This window comes from Amblyomma mixtum, chromosome 10, assembly GCF_055824585.1.
Source record: "Amblyomma mixtum isolate Tamu chromosome 10, ASM5582458v1, whole genome shotgun sequence".
NCBI lineage: Eukaryota > Metazoa > Arthropoda > Arachnida > Ixodida > Ixodidae > Amblyomma > Amblyomma mixtum.
The window spans coordinates 134,950,427-134,971,361 of record NC_143021.1 but is presented as its reverse complement, the minus strand read 5'-3'; the positions used below and the strand labels follow the sequence as shown (position 1 = coordinate 134,971,361).

Genomic DNA, 20,935 nt, shown 5'->3' with positions numbered 1-20,935 from the left:
TGGAGGGTCGGCCCACTCGTTGGTTTTGCTGGCCGAGTGCTCAGTCATCGTCTCAGTATCGAGCGCAGTGAATTGACACCTCAGGTGCCGTTTGAACCATCAAGCCACATACCGTGGCGGGGCTTACTAAAGGCTTCCGGGGGTCTCAATGGCCTAGAGCAACCCCAACTGGGGTCCTTCAGTGAGCTGCCTAATTTCCTGTTTGGGAGGCCGCTATAATTACAACCGGAGGAACGTGCGCATTGGGTCAGAATTTCAAAGCTCAAAAACTTTCGTGCTATGTTGTATGGCTCATTGCATGAATATATCTCTTGAAGTTGAACTCGTCACTTTTCCACCGTACCGCTTATAAATATGAAGGCTCTGCGTGAACCGGCCTCGCTGCACTTACTCGTTTCTTCACAAAAGGGGACCCAAGTGTCTGACTTGGGGAATTGTGTATGAACGTAGAAGTGAATATATGTATTCACAGTTCAAACGCTGTGATTGCATATCGAAAGGAGACAGTGCCGCTTAAATGCGCATTGCCTGCAATTCTAAGCATACATACGCGTACAATCGCGATCGAAAGAAACGGGAGCAACGCGGAGCGTACGCGCTCAGCTGTTCGCATTTCTTTTCACCGCGCTTTTACTTCGATGGTAGCAAAAAGACGCTATAGAGCTGTCCGTGATGCATTCTAGGACGAGTTCGTCGATCATGTAAGAGTGCGATCAAAAGAAATATGAACAGCGGAGCGCGCAGGCGCCGCGTTATTCGTGCTTCTTTCGATCGCGATAGTACGTGCAACAAATTGAGCAAAAAATTAATGTAGTAACTGCATAACGATGCAACTATGTATAACACACAAAAAGAAACAAGGAAGACGCCGTCAACTTGCATTGATCATTCTATTGCTACATGCTATTTAATTGTGTCACCCCTCTTTACGTCACGACACGTGTGTTATGAATAACCCATAGAATAACCAACTATTATATAGCTTGTGTACGCGTACACTCTAGCTAGTGAAAAGAATTTGCAAGACATATGCATGCTGTTGATCAGTTAATTCTGTTTTCGTCTTCTTTTTTTTTTTGCGATTGACACCATTAATACGCCTGAACATTTTAAAGGACATGAACTTTTTGCTGCCCTCTACAGCATGCACAAAGTCTTGCGAATATGTGCAGTGGCATTATTGCCTGATCAAATTAGCTATAGTATATTTACTCGAATCTAGGCCGCGGCCATGATTTTAAGCCAGATATATTTTATTTTTACATGCAGCTTGTAGCGGGCCAGCTCGCGAAGACATCATATCATCCATAAACCATTGCAATAGAGATACAGTGAACTAGAATAATGCGTGGGAAGCAAGAGCCATCAAGTCCGTAGACATAAGGTTGGTCACGCCAGTAGGGCTTCAGAGTAGTTCTTGCACAGAGGCTAGAAGAAACCTTCTAGCCTCTGTAGTTCTTGTTATCACCGCAAACATGGTGGCGCACATTGCTTGCTACACTCAAGGCACTCAGTAAAAACAATAATAAAACCTTAGCGTAGAAAACCGAAATTAATCATATATTCCTGATAGACTAAATTAAATTAAACGTTAATTAAATATGACAGATAAATGCTTGTTTACAAGAAAAATTGGTGCGGTTTGGTTTCCGACAAATACGAACACATTTGGTCAAATCGGTTGCCGGCCATGACTAGGCGTAGCCATACCGCTTCGGAGAATCCGCTTAGCGTACAGAGGTACTGAGGTGAGCACGCACGTTGTTTGAAGCAACACGATGTACGTGCTGGTACAATACGAAGGCGAAAATAAGCGGTACGTCGTATCGGACGCCGACGTAAGGAATTTCCGTCCCAATGACATCGACGACTTCGAGAGAGGGAAGTCGTACGATGTTTTTTGGGAAGGCGACAGCACCACCCGGGGCGGGTTTTATAAGGCGACCATTGTACACATGACAGGTAAGTGTTAGGACCCTTTTCGGCGTTGCCGAACACGGTTTTGGCGTTCACTTATCATAATTTTGCGGTAAAAATTGCAGAATCTGCAGAAGAAATGAGGACGTGGCGGCAGAACAAGCGCATGGCCTCGCGCAAGTCTTCCTCCAAGGAAGGCCCGCCGCGGAAAAAGGTGCGTCCAACCGGCTTTCCTGTGCTTGCTGAACATTATGCGCTTAGTCCACATTAACCGCTATTGTCGTTGAACCAGTATCAGCATGTGTACTGTGTCCATGTTCTTGATATTATTGCTCAGTTTTTGGATCAGTGATGAGCCTAGGAGATTCATGCACGCGTTCCACGTTTTGCCTGCACAGCTTTCAGGTGTTGTCGGTCACACGGCAGCAATAAAAACGTCGTTCCAGTAGATTTTTTGATTTGCGGGTGGGCTTAGCGCGATAAAACAGTCGTTCCAGTAGATTTCTTGATTTGCGGGTGGGCTTAGCGCGAGAAAACAGTCGTTCCAGTAGATTTTTTGATTTGCGGGTGGGCTTAGCGCGAGAAAACAGTATACAGGACGAGCGCTAACTTGCTACTGAAAGAAAGGGCAGGGTAAAGAAAAATGGGGGCCCTGGGCTAATGAGAATGTAGGCCCCCTCTCCCTTTCTTACCACTGACCCCCTTGTCCCCATGCTACACTACTCAAATAAATCCCATGTTCCATTGTAATTACACCTAATTAAAAAGAACGAAGTGCAACCAAAAGGATTCATGCAACAGTAACGCAGTAGCATTACATTTACAGCGCGCAAAACACAACGCGACTCTTGGAACGCGCGACACGTGTACATCTGTGGTCGAGCGCCGAACGCCACGGAAGAGCCACTCAAACCTACCGACAAGTTGCGGGGCTGCATTGCAGTGCGCTGCGCGCGCCGCCTACTCTCCTCTTTCAATGACACTGTACGCAAGCCGACAGTGGGATTTTTGTTCGCAGCACTGTTTGAATGCTCACGCATTAAAGAAAAGCAGGCTGAGCCAGCTTCCTGCAGGGAAAGCTGGGTACTCCAGCTGCCGGCAGCGACTAGGAAATAGAAACACTCATTAATTAGTGTCCTGAGAGGGTATTATTGCAAGTTATTAAATTCATTTGATTATACATCGAACGTTTGCTACTACTCTCACGGGGCACATTCGAATAGCAGCATTTAAGTCCTGGATCAGTGGTGAGCGTGCTCGGCGCTGAGCCGAGTACTCGGGTTTAAACCCAGCCGCACGGTGGCCGCATTTTCATGGAGGTGAAATGCAAAAAGTTACTCGTGTGCTATGCGATTTCAGAGCCCGTTAAAGATCCCCAGGTGGCCGAAATTATTCCTCAGCGCTCCACAACGGCACCTCTTATTTTTTGCTGCCGCGGTGGATCAGTGTAACGTTATGGTGCTCAGCTGCTCACCCGAAAGACGCGCGTTCGATCTCGGCCACGACGGTTGAATTTCGATGGAGGCAAAAGTCCAGAGGCCCGTGTACTGTGCGATGTCAGTGCACGTTAAAGAACCCCAGGTGGTCGAAATTTCCGGAGCCCTTCACTGCGGCGTCCCTCATAGCCTGAGTTGCTTTGGGACATTAAACCCCCATAAACCAATAAACCAACGAAACCTCTTTCTCTCCTTTCATTCACACCTTCCTCCCTCCCCTCAAGGCACAGTTGAGGTGTCCACCTAGAAGTGAGGCAGTTCTGCGCCTTTTATTTACTCGAAAATTAAATTTCACCTGGCTCTACAAAACCGATCCCAAGAAAAAAGAACGTACAAAATAAATTACCCCGGTCATGGCGGTCACATTTCGCTGGAGGCGAAATGCGAGAGGCATGTGCACTATGCGATATCAGTGCACTTTAAAGAATTTGAGGTGGTTGAAATTGACTGGAGCCTTCCACTACGGAGTCCCGCATAGCTGGACTTGATTTGGGACGTTAAAGCCCATAGTGGCCGCCGGAGCACAAAGTGAAACTGTGGGAGTTCCGAGAAGCTAGCACAGCCTGATTAGTTTTTCAATTTGGTAAAGCTAAAGAAGAAAACCTGGTGTTGTATATAATTCTGACGACCAAATGTCTTATCTGTGCAAAATTCGAACATCCACCCATGTGGCTAAAAAAAGCATTCTACTGCACGCGTTTATTTTCTCAACAGTCTGTATATGATACTCGCACACATAGACGCCGCTTCAAATTTTGCTGTGCATTCTAGTTTCGTTTTTGCCTACCCTGCTCTAATCATACTTGTGACACTGATGCGTTGCATTGCCTTATATTTGTATGCCATGCAGAGGGCGCCAAGAAAGTATTTTTTACATCGGATATATGTGCGGGGTTAAAAATTAATTAGTGGATTTTTAGCGGATTATGAAAGCCATCCCAGCAGAATTCTTGGTGGCGAGGCAGGAGCCCCACCTGTTATGCCGACACCAGGATTCTCAAACACACTACACCTTCAGACGCCACTGGACGGGGGGATTGACAGAAAACCACGAAAACCCTTCCGGAATCCGTACACAAACGCGTATATCGCTTCGTAAGAAAGGAGGCCCCCTCCGGGGTAGCAGGGGATTCCTGTTTTTGCAGCTCGACAAGCTGCGCCCAACTGATTAGGCTAAATGAAGTTACATAAGGTGGGGGGCCCATCTTCTCGTTCTGGTTTTCATACGCTTCATACGTGTCGCTCGAAGTTCCATTGCCCGCGGTTCCATACACTAAGCAGGTTAGAATAAGTGGGCCCCTTCTCCTTCTGTCCGAGGTGAGGCCCTGGGCTGCAGCCCCCTTAGACACCCCCCCATAATACAGCGCTGAACGGAAGCAGAATTACTAGCTCGAGGGGCTCTTTCCTCGTTGGCATTGCATAACCCTTCTCGCAGCGCCACCTCTCCTCCTCCGCTCTAAGAGTGTGTTCGTCGTATTTTCCCGTTTTCGTTTGTTTACTGGATGTTTCTATTGCACTGATCTGTGCACTTTGTTTGAATTATTCGTAGCGGCGACTTCGGTTTTCTTATGTTTGCACTCCCTACTTTGCGCACTGATGTGTGCACCTTGTTTTAATTATTTGTAGCGCCAACTTGGGTTTTATGTTTGCACTCCTTACTTTGCACCAGAGGGAAACAAATTTGTGTGCAATTGACCTACTGCTTGCCACAGTCCTAGAAGGAATGCATCCAGCTCTCAGAAAGTCTACAGAGAGAATAGTGATGCTGCATCTAGTTTGTTTCCCGCTGCACTTGCTCAAAACATAAATTAATTTCTTGCCTTTTCCCTCGAATGCCAAATGCAACACTTATCCTGCAGTTCCTGAACGTGGTAACGTTTTCGCGGTATAAGTGTAAGCTCAACGCGGGAAAACCCAAGTCGCCGCTACGAATAATCCAAACAAGGTGCACAGATCAGTACAGTAGAAACATCCAGTAAACAAACGAAAACGGGAAAATACGACGAACACACCCTCAGAGCAGAGGAGGAGGGGTGGCGCTGCGACGAGGGCTATGTAACTCCAACGAGGAAAGAGCTGCTCGAGGAACTGAATGCATGCCCAGCTGTCCACTGAGGATAACAAGCAAGTTTGGCGTGGAAGTTGTTTTCTAGGCACCTCGAAAACTGTCGAGCCTTTGCGCACTGGCGAGCCAAAGCCGTAACAGACTGGCTTGCAGCATCAAGCTTGTAACCATGCATGCTCGTTGCGTGCAAATTTGGTGTTGTTTACGAGGCCCCTCTGAGTTGTAGCAGTCTCTAAATAGGGCAGACCGGCCGTTGCTTCAGTGAACGCCTAACTGAACACGCTGCTTCTTTTAAATCATCTCAGTCTAGCAGCCTGCTTAAGCATTGTTTGAGCTGCAAATGCCATCCTCTTTTTGGAAAAACAAAAGTTCTTGGCCGTTCTAAACAACAACTAGCAGGGGAGCTGCTTTAGGCTTCAGTTATTCATAAGTTAGGAAGCAATAAGTGCGTGAGTGGCTCTAGTTTTCTGCTGTGAAAAGAATCTGTTCCTAATTTCTGATTAATTTCATGGGTATTGCTGTTTGAAGGTGAAAGAGGTGGTTCCAGTTTCTTTCTGTGCCATTTTTGTCATTGTTTAGTCTGAGATATTGCCTTTATCTAGCACTCATCAGTTCCTCGGGCTCGTAATTCTGCTTCACCGTGCCCTCTCGCCTACTGTTTGTCTTGGCTTGATGCCTGTATGCTACTAAAATGATGCTGACAACATAGCCTTCATATGTATGTCACTACAAGCCAGTCTGCCCTATCGTTTTCTGCTCAACCGTCTGTGTTTGCATTAGCGAGGTGGAAATGTGATGCGCCGAAAAGAGCATAATGGCTTTGGAAACAAAACGGTGTCTTGAGTAGTTTTGCCAAACACTGTGTGTTATCTGCCTACGACTTTTGATGGGGGGATGTGGTTTTGCATACTGCCAACTAAAAAAAAAGTTTTTTGCTCACCTTAGCCTGCAACAGAACTGTAATTATGCATATGACTAATGACATCCTAAATGGCAGCGACTGAAGTAAACCCCCAGTGTACATATGCTTCCTGACCCTCTCTTTAAATCCAATACAGCTTTAATCACTTCATTGTGAACAAAGCTCCTGCACAGGAGGCAAAATGACTTGTTATAATTTTTATGGTTGCAATTTTGTCACGTTCTAATGTGATGTCTAATCAGAGGAGTTTCTGTTAGTCTCATTTTTGTACCAGTTTTCTCGGGGTACAAGCTGCCCCTTGACGGGGTAGTTGGCTTTCCGTGGGCTAAAATGCTTGGGAAAAGGTTTAGGACCAGTGGTTATGGTGCTCGGCTGCTGACCTGAAAGACACGAGTTTGATCCCAGCCGCGGCAGTTGTATTTCGATGGAGACGAAATGCTAGAGGAGTCGCTTTGGGACATTAAGCCCCATAAGGCCTAAATCATTCGTTTGATAAGTCAGTATTTCATCCTGCTTGCAAAGAGCTTACATCCACTTCATTTGGTGAAGGACCAAGAATTTGACTAAGCACTTCTTTATTTTTCAGTCCAAGATGAACCTTCAGTCCAGGGCTAGGGCCCTGGCAAAAAGAAGGGCTGAAGATGATCTGATGGAGGACGACATGGAAGGTACTGAGGGCTCAAGGGAAATGAACCTTCAGTCCAAGGTTGCGGAGCTGGAGGCAAGAGTAAAAGAGCTCGAGAGCCTCAACATGGAGCTACAGAAGGCCCTCTGTGCGAAAATTTTTGATAAGGGTATGTGAATAATTTGTGCTGTAAATGCGTGCTTGTTTAGCAAGTTTGCTTTTTGCACCACGCTGTGAGGGGGTGCCCTCCGTCTGCTATTTCGCATAGGCTTTCACCTTTGGTCACGAAGTGACAGCTTTTGCGATGCTATATACTTGGCTAACAGTGGAAAAGGGCTGCCTTCCTGCAGGAGGTGCTCACTATTAGTAGGATTTACACATTTCAAGAACTGCATGTGAAAAACACCTGCACAGTGTTTAGGTTGCATCAAGACAGCTGTGCGCCATCAATTGATTCTACCTTTGTAATTTTAGGTATGAGAAGGCAGGGAGCATTTCTGTACAATTTGTGTGCTCATCTTCAGTGTTCTCAACCTGGCATGTCTGTCCAGTAATTTGATGCTTCTCTTTGTAAATTCTTCTCAGATTCTTCCATATCGGAGTCCAGGCATGGGCTATTGAGTGCAAACTGTGTGCAGCCAAGGCTACCTGAAGCAGCAGGTTCGTAAAGCTCTTTTGCAACGCAGAATGGCATAGCGAGGTTGCAGGTGTTTCAGCATTTGCTATTGAATCTAGATTATAGCACTATTTACACTGGCCAGCGCCCACGTGACCAATGGTGTGAACAAAAAAACGACAAAAATGGCTGAAGCAAAATGTCATCCTTGGAGTGCACCTAAAACATGGTCGTTGTGGGCAAATCATTGTCTCAAAGAACGAGTGAGAGTGCCACCTGAAAAAGCACTTCTGGTGTTGAAACAGGTTCTCTGTGCCGGTTTCGATGCCAAAAGTGTTTTGTCAGGTGGCGTTCTCACGCCGAGCTGCAAGGACCAGAATGTAGAGGTCGGGTCTGTTGCTTTTGCCCCCAATTTTCTTGGGGAAAATTGCCTATCATGCCTGATGTGGTTTTGTTCGAAATTTTTTTTTTTAATTTCAGGGAACCTACTATTGATAAAAATGTGTTGAAGTTTTAGTGGAAATGAGCGATATTTCCTCATATTTTAAAAAATGAGCACTGCAGTGCCAAGGAACAATGATTAATAATTTTATATTGCCATTGAAAACGTAAAGCAAACTAAAGTGCTATGTTTCCATGAAACCTTGACATTATCGGTGTATCCCACCGTGTGACTACAACTCGGTGAAACATTACTGATTTGTTGTAAAAGGCTCAATGCTTTCTTCTTTCATTATAGTTTACGCCTTCTCTAGTGTGCATTTCAATGAAAAGTTATGCTCATTACATTGGCAATGAAGTGCATTGAGCTTGTGTCACTAGACAGCGTCGCAGTTCTTTGCATTTATTGGATGAAGCAGTAAACATGATCCGCTGAAACTTTTGTCGACGAGGCGTATGTCACTGCGCCATAACAACTTCGGGCATGAAAACTCAAATGGATGTTGTTCTATACTAAAACTGAAATTGTTATCTGGAAGGTCAGGTTTGCATTATACTTTGGTACATTACTTTTCCTGGTATGCAATTGGTATGCAATTGTGCACTCTGACATGGTTTCCAGAATTGGAATGCATAAAAACGGGTGCATTCACTGATTGAAAAATTGTTTCTAATGATATTCTGCAGCATTTCTAACAAAGCTGTTGCAGAATCTAGCATCTTAGACAGTAATAACCCTATTACATGGGCAGTTTCAAGCAAAGTTGTTGATTAACTTACTCTAGATAAGGCAACAGCCTTTTGTGTGATTTGGTTGTGAGAAATTCTCTTGACTAGGTGAGTGTGACAGGTCCATTGACGTCCATCTTATCAGTGGACCTGTTCAATTTGGGCCGCTGACTTTAGTCAAATTGAAGTGTAGTTCAGATCTCAATGGCTGTTGGCACTGGCTTGTAACACAGCTTACTGCTATTCAGTTGAAATGACAGTCAGTATAAATGGTGTTTAAAGGGGTCGTGTAATAGGGGTGCAAGTTTTCCATTGCACTGGAAAAGTTGGGTGCTGTCAGTCCCATTTACATTTACTGATACAGAGTGGAAGGCTAAATAACACTAGTGTATGTAAGATGCAGTTCAGATGCAAAAAGCACTAAGCCAGGCAGAATATAAAGGGAAATGCAAGGAAGTCAAGTTGCATAAAACTAAATTAAAAAAATAGAATAATATGCAGAATGTCAGAGATATTCGCTAAAAATGAAACGATCTCATGTGGTCATTAAATTTCCAGTCCCCAACCGTGCTTCTGAGGCCCTGAGCCAGTGTGCCAGCAGCAGCAGCAGCAGTCCTCCACAGACTCTGTCTGCTTCACCTCCGCTACAGGCAGCAGGTATCAACTTTTTGTGCTTTCATGCTTTTGAGACACCCTGATGTTGTTTACCTCAGTGCAGAATTTGTGTTAACTGCAACAAGAATTTTAATGTTAGGGCCTTAACTAGTCCGTTCTAAGCAGCATGAAATGTACCGAATTTGCATGATTGTAAGGTGACCCCCATATTGCGTGTCAGAAAAAAGCAAACAAACTTGGAGTTGCTTAAGCTTCGCCTTTAAAAGTAGAATGTGATAGCATTACCCGGCCACCGCCACTTATCATCAGCCGCTATTGGCAGCCGCATGCAGGCATGGCCGTGGTCACATTCCAAAATCAAAATGTGTCAGTCACTGGGCTACTCATCAACACTTGCGCCATAGTCCTCACTAGCACTGCCTTAGTCGTCGCTGCTGCGGTCTGACAGCACGTCGTTCTAATACCGCCATCCAGGGAAATCCCTCACTGCGAAAACAACCAAAGCACGTGGTTGTTCACGAAATCCTGCACTCGCAAACAGCCACAGCACGATATCACATGGAACAACTGCAAGTTTTGCCTCACTGCAGCTGCCACACCTGCCTGTATCCCTCATTCTGAGATATCGAACTTGCAGCCTGGCACGTAGTTGTTCGTTTTTTCAGCACAAAGAATGGCAGCCATCTTAAATGTAGCCGTCAACAAGCACTGGACGCTTAACAGACCCAGAGCACAAATGGTGATTGATGAAGCACTTCATTAAAAACTGGTAAAACGTGGCCGGCAGTTGTCAAATGCATCAAACAAAGCCACAAAGAAACTACATGCGAGCACCGTCGGCTCTTCTATCAGCTACCAACACTCCCCAGAAGTGCTGCTATTCTAAGTGGTAATGCCGTCGCGATTGGTACTTCGGCCCTTCCATCAACTATCGGCATTTTTTTACTGCTGATTGCATTGTTGAAAGTAAAAGAAAAAGCCTTCTGAAAAAAAAAAGCAGGATGGTCAAATGCAAGCATAAAATTGCAACCACGCGCATCCCTGGTATCTCGTTTCTCTCGCCTTTATTTACGGCGCTATGGTTTGGTTTCGATTGTAAGTCGAACCTACTAATTCAGATTCTCAAATTAGAAAGAATGGGTCGACTTAGAATTGTGTTAATGCGCTACATTATTTGATCATTTCGCTGGCATAGATTGGTCCAGCTACTGCTTTTCTGGACAGGGTGCAGCCAAGCCTAATTGATTTTTCCTGAAAGGAACAAAGCTTTCACTAAATATAAACTCTTTCACTGAAAATGAAATCATCTTATGTGCTCATTAAATTTCCAGTCCCTAGCCTTGTTCCTGGGACTCCGAGCCAGCATGCCGGCACAGCTTCACCTCTGCCGCAGCCAGCTGGTATGAACTTTTTGTGCGTTTATGCTTCTCAGGCACATGTTCACCTTAGTGCAGGAGTTCAGTTAACTGCAGCCTTGCTGGTAATTTTAAGAATTTTAATGTTACAGCCTTAATTTGTCCGTTCTAAGCAGTATGAAATGTACAGTATTTGATCATTTCACTGCCATGCACTGGTCGTGCTACTGCTGTTCTGGACAGAGTCCAGCTAAGCCAAGTTGATTTTCCCTAAAGTGAATGAATCTCACTAAATATTGTCAGATAGCAGGTATGTTCTTGTTGGAAGCACTGCATTTGTTCATACAGCCGTGCCTTGTTAATATGTATTATCGGGGGCAAAAGTCACTGGTCCATCGCGCATGGTTGTGGGAGCAGCTGAGAGCATATCACTGCGCACTCTCGCGGCCGTGCACCTGGTGAAGAGACCAGTGCTCGGCGCATGCCAGTCCTTTCTTAATTGTGAGTGTGCGGATTCTGTCCCTCCTAGTTGCCGCTCATCGTTTGTTGAGCTCGTGCCGCAAGGTGTTGTTGCGATAGCAGCACGCCGCTGACTCATCAGTGCAGAGAGCCACCTCTCACTCGGTCGTGCAAGTGCTTGCACAAGATTATAATTGCGCTTGTCGCTCGTCTTCGCCACTTTTCAGTGCAGCGCCTAGGGTCTCAGGGGTCCCTCATGGGGAAATTTGCTAGCTCACTGATTTTTTGTTTCTGTAAAGGCACTCCTCAATGCTTGCTCAAGTTTGTAGCATCTTGCTTGACCTTTTAAATCGAAGAGGCAGCAGCGCGCGACTGGTACGCTGGAAATGCGTTGTTCGTGGCATTGAATTTTTTGCTTTATTTCTTTAGTATGGCTTTCTTTAGTATTTCTTTGGTATGGGGGAGGGGCCGCCCAGCGGCACCCCCCCCCCCCCCCAACAACTGTTGATTACCGTGAACTGCATCCACAGTGAGCTATCTAGGTATTGCGCAGATGGCTCTGGGGAGCACATGCCTACCACTGCACAGGTGTAGTTGAGTGCCCGCGTAAGCGGATCACGGTAGTGGATCGCACTACATGAAAACTGCAACAACTGTTATTTTTTCTTTTACTCATCAATTTTCTTTTCAAACATAATTGCTAGAAATGGCAAAAGATGCTGCATATTGGCACGTCCTTTTTCACCGCATATAAGTTGCATCAATGAGAAAGCTAAAAAAAAATACTTATGCACTGGAAAATACAGTATGTGTTTGACTGCGCCAGACAATCACTTTTGTGCACCAAAAAGCATTTTTGGCGGCTCCAAAGTGGCTTCGGCCAATTATATCACTGCATTTATATTGAGTTCATATTAGCAAGGCACAACTGTAGACGTGCATGGCTTGTTTTCATAGCAAAGCCATTTATTGGCATGACAGGCCTTGGATATTTCCTGTCAAGTTGGGAATAGTCGTTACAGGCCATGTGAACTGTTCTCTCGCTGCCAAGATTGTCATTGTGTTGGATTGGCACTGTGTAGGAATGCTGTGCAATTGTTCCTCATTTGAAAATTCTTTTAGAAGGTAGGATATTTGAATGCAACTGGCTAATGTGTCATTCTTGTTTCGTGAGCAGTGAGCGACCCAGGATGCGAGGCGCCTTTTGTTGCCGGCTCCAGCCTACAGCCGGTGGCAAGACGGTCAAAAGGTATGTATGCTGAAGAAAACTTAAGAAAGAAGGCTCAGAAATATGTTATTAAGCTATTCTTGGATGCATTTCCACGCTTCCCTCGCAGTAATAATGCCTTGGAAGTAAAAACAGGCGTAACTTGGGTTGGGAACATATAGTTTCATGTGTGGCCAGCTTTTCTGATTACCAAGCTTCGGCAGGCTATTGGCAGCTAGCAGGTTCACTTGTGACCAAATATCGTGTTGTGGGCAACCTTCAGAGCATGTTCTGTCCTGAAGGGTGGCCTCATGGGCAGAGAAGGGAGCTCTTCGCTGCATCACGTGCAGCTGTTTCATTGATGTGCTCTCATACGTAGTAGAGATAACGTCAAGTTTTGTGGGATGCGCATCATGAAGGTTTCAAGAAGGTCAAGGTTCGTCTGACTGGAAGAAAACTATATACGACAAATTATACTTATTTAGTGCAACCAGGACAGAAACATGAAGAACGAAAGACAAACAGCAGCAATACACGAGTGTTTCATTCTTTGTGTTCCTGACCTGGTTGTACTAAAAATATTATATTTAAATGTGTATAGTTTGTCAAATCCAACTAGCCTAACATCTAGCTCTTTTAAAACTATTTGCGCTCGACTCGAAGGGTACTCATTGGCGGCTGCGCATTGACACAGTCATCCCTTCTTAGATGGGGTTGAGAGCCGAAGACAGGAAAGTGGGACAGAGGGCAGTTCAAAGGAACTAAAGTAAAGACATATGGGAGAGGGATAAAAGTGTGCTCTCCGCTGAGCGGTTCAGTGTGGGAGAATGTCTAGTGTGCCCAATTGTCTTTGTGTGCACAAGTTCTTAAAATTATCTAAAATTTTAAATTAGTGATGCTTTCATGTTCAGAATCAATAATGCATGGGGTGTACTACTGCCCATAGGGGCCCAGAGCCATCTTCGGCCCTGCAACTAATGTAGATAGGTTGGCTGCACAGATACATCCTCCTTGCCCCAGTTCTAGAGGGTCATTTAAAAGAAAGGCTGGTTTGTAAAATATACCCAGCACGCTTTCCTCATGTGACCTGTGAGGAAGGGCTGAGGCCTTAATTCTATTGCAGTTTCAGCGGGACTTGTGGGCTTGAAAAGTGAAGCTTTTCCTGTAACTTGACAGTACCCTTCTCTTTTCAAGCTCACATGAACTGAAAATAAGTGCTCAAGTGTAAGTCAGGGTCTGAACCTTCGAGAAACAGTGAAAAACATGTTACAAGTTAGTAAATTGAGATATTTTCTCCAACCCAAACTTTTTAAGGGGTGACGAGGGTCTTAAAACTAACTTTTTTGTTTATGGCTAGAATCTCATGAAATATTGCACACAGATGCATTTTTCTCTTCTGATTCCAAATATGCAGTCATAATTGAGCTGGTGGTCTTAGATCTTGCGAAGTCCAGAATGTAATTAGGTAATTTCTTACGCAGCTTTAATGAACTTTATCATTGCAATTTGTTGCTTTTATTTACATGAACTGATAGCCAGAGAGTTTCCATACCCGATGACATTCTTCGTTTTTCTCTAAAGGCATGCCATCCTGACATACTATGTCGAGAGTAAAAGGTCACACTAGGTATATTACATGGCAACTCGTTAAGCTAATTGTAAATTGCTATTTATAAGTGGCCTAAACCAAAAATGTAAGAATGTCATCGGGTATGGGAATTTGCTGGCTATCAATTCATGTAAGTAAAAGCAACAAAATGCAATGAGAAAGTTCATTAAAGCTGCGTAAGAAATTACCTAATTACACTCTAGAATTTAAGATAACTTCTGATCTAAGACCACCAGCTCAATTACGACTACATATTTGAAATCAGAAGAGAAAAACGCATCTGTGTGCAAAATTTCATGACATTATAGCCACAAATAAAAAGGTCTGTTTTAAGGCCCTCGTCCCGCCTTAACTTAGAAGTTGATACAACAGCTGGTGTTGAGAAAGATAGCAGCCTGTGACATTGCTGTGAAAGGTTGTAATGTTTGTCCATGCTGAATGTCACCGGCATGCAGCTTTATCACAATGTGACGCGAGATGGAACTAGGTTTATCATTCTTAAATGAGCGCAGCAATGTGCAACTGCTTCCATGTTGCTTCAGATTGTTGTGCTTGCTTTCGTCCCTTTATCTCATAAGTTGTTTGCCAGCCATAAATTGAGTGCGGCCGAAAGCAGTCGTCGTTCTGACCTTTGATGCCACCGCCAAGTCAAGTTTTTGTAGGCACAAGGCAGCCGAATAGAGAACATCTATTGAAAGCCTTTCACTGTCTGTCAGACTGCCGTCACTACCATGTGAATGTTATCATTAACCATTGGAAACCAGTTCCTGCAGCGTACAAAGGATCAAATAGCATAGCACGTAATGAAGCAGTCTTTCGAGCCAATAGAAAAAAAAAAACTACGTTTTTTGGTTGTTAATTATCCCACTGTTTTTGTGCAGCTCTTGGGCCGGCAGCACAGGAGATTGACCCTACTGTTGGGGTCTTAAATGAAGCAGGAGAGGTGGGTAGTATTTTGCCAATTTCTTCGTGTTATACTTGTCAGCAGTGGAGGGGAAGAAAAATCATTTCTTGAGGCATATTACACTCATGAAGGTTGTGATTTGGGCGAGTTGGTACTGATTGACTGGCATATTAGATGCCATGCATGCCTTTTTTTTGTGTCATGGTTGTGTCCAATGCTTGTGACCTGGAAATATTTTAGTACTGTTCCTCGGTTACATACACATTTTTACTACAGTAAAAGTTTTTTAATTCACATTTCACAAAGATAATGAGTTTAAATTAAGTTTTATTTGAAGAATCAAAAGTCATTGAAAAAAAAAGCCAAAATTGAGATCATGGTACAAAGTACTTGCAACTCAAAATATTTATTGGTGATGATCTGTTGTGACTTACTGCTTATTTTCTGTGAAAGTAATAGTCATCACTTTGTCTCTCGAAGCGTGAATGTGATGCAGAGCATGATATTTGCCCTCCTCAAAACTGCAAAATAGGCGCGCGACACCAGTTGCCTCCCTCACTTGTAAAGCACTTGGACGCAGCAGTCCCATCGGCGTAGCCTAAAAGGAGGCGCAATCCAAGCCAAGAAGTGAGGATCCTAAACTATAGAAACGCAAGCAACGCAAGTGGCAAGTCGGTGCACCGAACGTGATTGCCTAGCCCAGTGTTGGACATTCGACACATTCGACCACTGGTCACCGGTAGTGCAGAATGTCCTTTTTTTTTTCATTATTTTTCTCAGTGCTCTTGCTGCAGTGTAGTGCAGTTACTCCTATGGTTTCAGTTATTGGTTGTACTACTGGCACCGTTCTGTTATACTGTAATTTTTTGTATTTTATCTCTAATTTCTTATTAGAAAGCAGACGGTATTTTTATGTGTTATAATTTTTTATTACCAAACTGGTAAAAATTGTTCTTAACTCACTTTAGGTGCTCTCTTAAAATTTTGAAGCATGGTTTTAAATAAAGCCTCATGCAGTATGTAATGGCATCGTGTGTTAGGAAAATAAATGGTTTGGAAATGCCTACTGTCATTCAGCCTTTTTTTAGTGCCAGAAGTACTATTCAAACTATTCGCTTGGAAATTATGCGAAGAAATTGCTATTCGCTTCGAATTCGCTTCGAATCAAAAAACCACTATTCGCACACCCCTAGTGTATTGTACTGGCAGCATTTGGATATTCTTGAAGCAGTGAGGTTTGAGAGCCTTTCCTATAATAGGGAGCTGCAGTTTCTCTGTCCTATGCATGTTTGCCACATTCATGACTTTTATGCTCTTGTTCCATTTCCTTGCACAGCTATCTTCGTTATGTGTCATCTTGCTTGGCAACAGCTGGTAGAAAAGAGTGGTTTCGTCCACATTGAATTCTGCATAAACGTGTGTAGGGGCGGCAGTTTTCAGGGTGTGGCCCATATACGCGATGTGCAAAAAAAAATTTAAGTAAAAATGCCAACAGGGGAGCGAATGGCATTTATTCTACATTCAGTCATTACTCACGGAGTCTTCCTACTCTTGGCTGGTGCATGCTCGTCCCACAAGAAATCGCATAGCATGTCCGTTGTCAATGCGTAGCCATTGATCTGCACTTCTATCACATAGCAGAGCAGCTGTTCTTCCGGTTCAGGAAACTGGCGTGACTTGCCTCAGGTAGCATGCTTTTTGCAGCTTGTGTTCCTCAATGCATCCATCCTTTTGGTTGTGCCGTCGCCGAACGCACTACTTGTCCACATCGAATTTCCTGCCTTCCGCATGCTTGCCATGTTCGAGTCTAACTCCCAGCCGTGTAGCTATTAAAAGAGTAAGGCACCTAATTTTTGTGGCATGTTTTCGTCTCTACAATGATGCGGCCGGAAGACACTATGCATGAATCACCATGGGGTACTCACCTATGACCACTAAATAATTTATAATCGTATTTTTCTGTCACGCTGTTTAGTGCTGTGCCATATATATTTCTTGTTTTTAGACCGCCATCTTCTGTGCTGTTTGCTGCAAAGAATGAGTACCAACTCGCCCACCTGATAGCAGTCCTTAGCCTGTTGGTCTTGCGATGTTCCGCAAAAAGGTTGCAGGTTGTGAGGGGCATATGTTGTCACTTGGTTACTGCTAGGATGAATAAGTGAAGATTTAGAGGTGCTTGATTGCATCTGCAAAGATGATCTGAAGCTGTTTTTCAGGAATCACATTAAAAACTGTGCTTCATATTTCTTACATCTTTTACATGTCTTTTGTTTTGCCTCATAGGCCACAGAAATAGGTATTCTCATATTAGCGGAGTTTTAGGTCAAGTGAGCTCTGTATCTAAAACAATATTACAAACCATTTATGCTTTGCTCATATCTGTTCTTCAGGTACATGTTGGCCATGGCAACTACTTAAGTAGCTGCACATGGGAGCGGCTGCTGGGGTCTGCCATGGACTCCACCTTTTGCAAGCAGTTGGCGGTGTCCCTCTGGGGCAGTGAAACCCTGTCGCAGAGGAGCCTGACAGGCACTCTGTCGAACAATGCCCTTTCGAAAGGGCTTACCAAAACCTACCCTCCACTGTCCCCAGTGAAGGTGGCTTCATTGTCAGGTAAGCTAAAACCATTAGTCTATCGCAGTGCACTATGCATTTCAATAAATCTGCTTTCAGCTGCATGCGTTTCATCATCAATTCTTACTAGTGTCCTATACTTTTTTGTTTTAGTTTGCAATGTGGCCCATTGTGTTCTGTATAAGGTACAGTCTTTGTCAGAAGTTTTTTAGAGTCCAGGGGGTTCACTTCCAAGCTATATACTGGGACTCCAGAGCGTTCCAGGAAGTCCTACTTCTTGCAGGAGGCAGTACCAGAAATCTTCTAATGTCCAGGAAATTTGGAGCACTAGAGATCCATTAAGAACGACACAGTGCGGCTCAAAAGAAACCCCCTGGGCTCCAAACTCGCATGCACTGTTCGCTTCTGGGGAATCGTATTTTTCTGCTGCCGTCACAGTGGCTGAGTGGTTGCGGTGCTCAGCTGTTGACTTCAAAGACACAGGATCGATCCCGGGCGCGGCAGTCGCATTCTGATGGAGACAAAGTGCTGGAAGCCCGTGTACTGTGCGATGTCAGTGCACATGAAAGAACCCCATGTGGCTGAAATTATCAGAGCCCTTCACTGTGGCATCCCTCATAGCCTGAGTCACTTTGGGACGTTAAACCCCATAAACCTTCTCAGTTTCGCCGATGGCCTCTGCAGGCCAGCGAAAGCTCCCACAAGTTGACGAACGGCAGTTTTTTACTCCATTTGTGGCAGTTTTTCATGCGATTCGTAAATGCCTACATAGACGCTACATCATTGGCAGCAAAGGTTGCCAGACGTGCAAGCGTTTCCGGTAGTTTTTCTCTGTTGCTTTCGTCATGCAGCTTGCAAAAGATGGTTTACTAGGCTAATAAACGGTGAGGTTCTTTGTGTTTTTAAGGTGGTGCAACGTGACAAAACAGACATTTAATAGACATGCCATGCTTTTTTTATAGCCAAAGGCAACTTTTCGCCTTATTCTCACCTTCATTTGCCGTTCATGCTTCCTCGAGGGACGGGGGTTGGAAGAAGGTTTCTATAGCAGCTCCTCGTCTGCAGAAATGCCGAGTAGCATTCTTCAATCCTAACTGCCCATCAAATGGAAAAGCAATTGTTTTCTCCACTCCACAGAGTGGAGACAGAGTGTAGAGTTGAGGTGCACTTCTTGAATTCGGCGGTTAGCCTTTCATAGCCAGCAGAGATGTGCAATAAACTTTATTTGCTGTTAATCTCCCAGATAAGCACTAAAACCTCCTCATTTCTCATCAATGCACACACTGTGTGTAAGGAACTTTGTCACTCCATTTGTCGCCACTTTGATGTATGCCATCCCAAATTCAGGGGCTGTATAATTTTTGAAATTTTGTTGAAATTGCTTGAAAACCTTTGCAATTTTCTGCATCTCTCTTCTGTTTTCCCCCAAGTCCCAAACCTATGCAAGTGTAAGTGGGTTTTTAAACTCCAGCTAAATTTTGTTATTCATTAAAGGGCTTTTCTCTCTACCGCTTTGCTGGGTGTATCTGAAGTGTGATATTATGCACCAGTGTGTGAAGCTTTGTTCCCCAGAGCTATTGGCCCGAGGTAGTAATTTTAGAGCGTTGCGTTCTGAGCCTGGTTGCGTTTTGAGCCTCAGAGTTGTGCTGATATCATGGATAGAATCCAAGATGGCAGCCTCCAATGCAGCAGTGTATCCCAGCCGTTGCCATGGGAACCGAGGGGGTTACATAATGGAATAAAATAATAGCAGGTGGCAGTGTGATGCTCGAGCACCACAGCTCGAAACTAAACTATGTCGATCAGTATATGTATATCTGTCTGGCACGCATTAAAGTCTGGCTGCTTAGTCTCGACATTCGTGTAATATTTGTGGGTGAACCGTTTGGCACAGAATGTACCAGATGGTGTCATACGTTTCAGCCTGTCGTGCAGCATAGACTTACTAGTTAGAGCCTATCTCGCAGCATGGATTCAAACTGGCGACCTAGGTTAGGTGTATTAATGCTCGTTATTCGATCACTGCCTCAGCATCTGCTCATTTTTTATATTCAACCACACTAACATTACTTATTACCCCATCTGCGCAGATTCCTTCTGGCACTATCTGAAGCTGAAGGGATGCTCGGCCGAGGACCTGCAAAAGCGCCACAAGAAAGTGACGCGCTACCTGGCACAGAAGTGCTGTGACCTGCGGCGGTAAATATCTGTTCAAGCCAAGTCTTATATGCATGAATAGATTGGGTGAGCTCATGTGCTCACAAAATTCGTAAACTTGATTGTATTTCCTAACTGTCTGTATGGGACACTTAGGCACTGGAATAACCTGCAAATATTACTGGAATTTGCCTACTATAGTGAGGTACTGCTTTACCCAATTTCTGCTTAAGGGTAGTCGACTACTCAGATGAGCGCACGGAAGATTATATTTAGGAACCAGACTGTTAACAGCACTTATGGACCATGTTAGCAGACAGATAAAAGCAAGGTTTGGGAGTGTTTTGTAATGTTCACTGGGCATTATTGAAGATAGCATCCTTGTGATTATTTTCTTGTCATCCAAAGTAAACGATCTTCCCTTTGCGCTCATGTTTTGAGACTGTTGAGACCGCGCACAGCCAGGCTTTTCAGCGTGGAAGAGACGGCTTTAGACAAGGCATGCAAGCGCTCTGTTCCTGCACGTTAAGTAGATGTCGGATGAATCTTGAAAAAATTATATGAACGTCACGCCAGGAATATGACTACTCCAACCCTTCGGAGATGTGCAGCGCGCAATATACGGCCGTGCCAGCGACATGTCTTTCTGTTCAAACTTTCTCTAGAACCGCTGTCACTACGCAGAAGCAGGTAGCAGTATCTGTACTAAGAATTCGTATCTTAAAGGAAAAAAGAAAGCACAATGTTCACCTTTAGCATGATTTCTGCAGTGATGTGCGTTCTGCCGGCTGACAGTACACCGCTTGCTTGGTGTTGTCGGCCTAACCTGTGCTTTACTCAAGGTGTAGCGGGTAGCGCTTTTGAACTAGCCACCAGCGATCACAGAAAAGTCTACTCTTTTTACCGCCTCTACAATAACTTTATGGTGGTATGAACGTGCAGTTTATTTCCCCACCGTCCTCGTAAGTGAAGCGCGTGGAAAAACTGGCCAGGCGGACCGCCTCGCACTGATGGATGTGGGTTGCGTGCACGGACGCAGTCTGAGCCGTCGGCAGAACAGTCATTACAGGCCATGATGCACTTGGTCACACGTTGCATGCACGTCTGCATCTTGATTTCTATCTGGAAACAGCTTGGTTGACATCACTTCTGTCAATAAAGTGCTCTGCATGCCAATGTCTCTCCCATTCCGGACGGTTCCCGCCAGCCATCGTATGAAGCGGGGTGTGCATATTCTTCAGTTG

The 20,935-nt window shown here is 44.6% G+C and overlaps 1 protein-coding gene across 1 annotated transcript; it reads left to right on the top strand.

The window, feature by feature from the left end:
- Positions 1 to 1,778: 1,778 nt before the first annotated feature.
- Positions 1,779 to 19,737, top strand: LOC149327020 (uncharacterized). The gene is made up of 8 exons (XM_089564760.1): positions 1,779 to 1,962; positions 2,043 to 2,131; positions 6,987 to 7,194; positions 9,370 to 9,468; positions 12,418 to 12,489; positions 14,938 to 14,999; positions 17,351 to 17,573; positions 19,625 to 19,737. The coding sequence occupies exons 1-8, from the start codon at positions 1,779 to 1,781 to the stop codon at positions 19,735 to 19,737; spliced, it is 1,050 nt and encodes a 349-aa protein (XP_089420886.1).
- Positions 19,738 to 20,935: the final 1,198 nt, after the last annotated feature.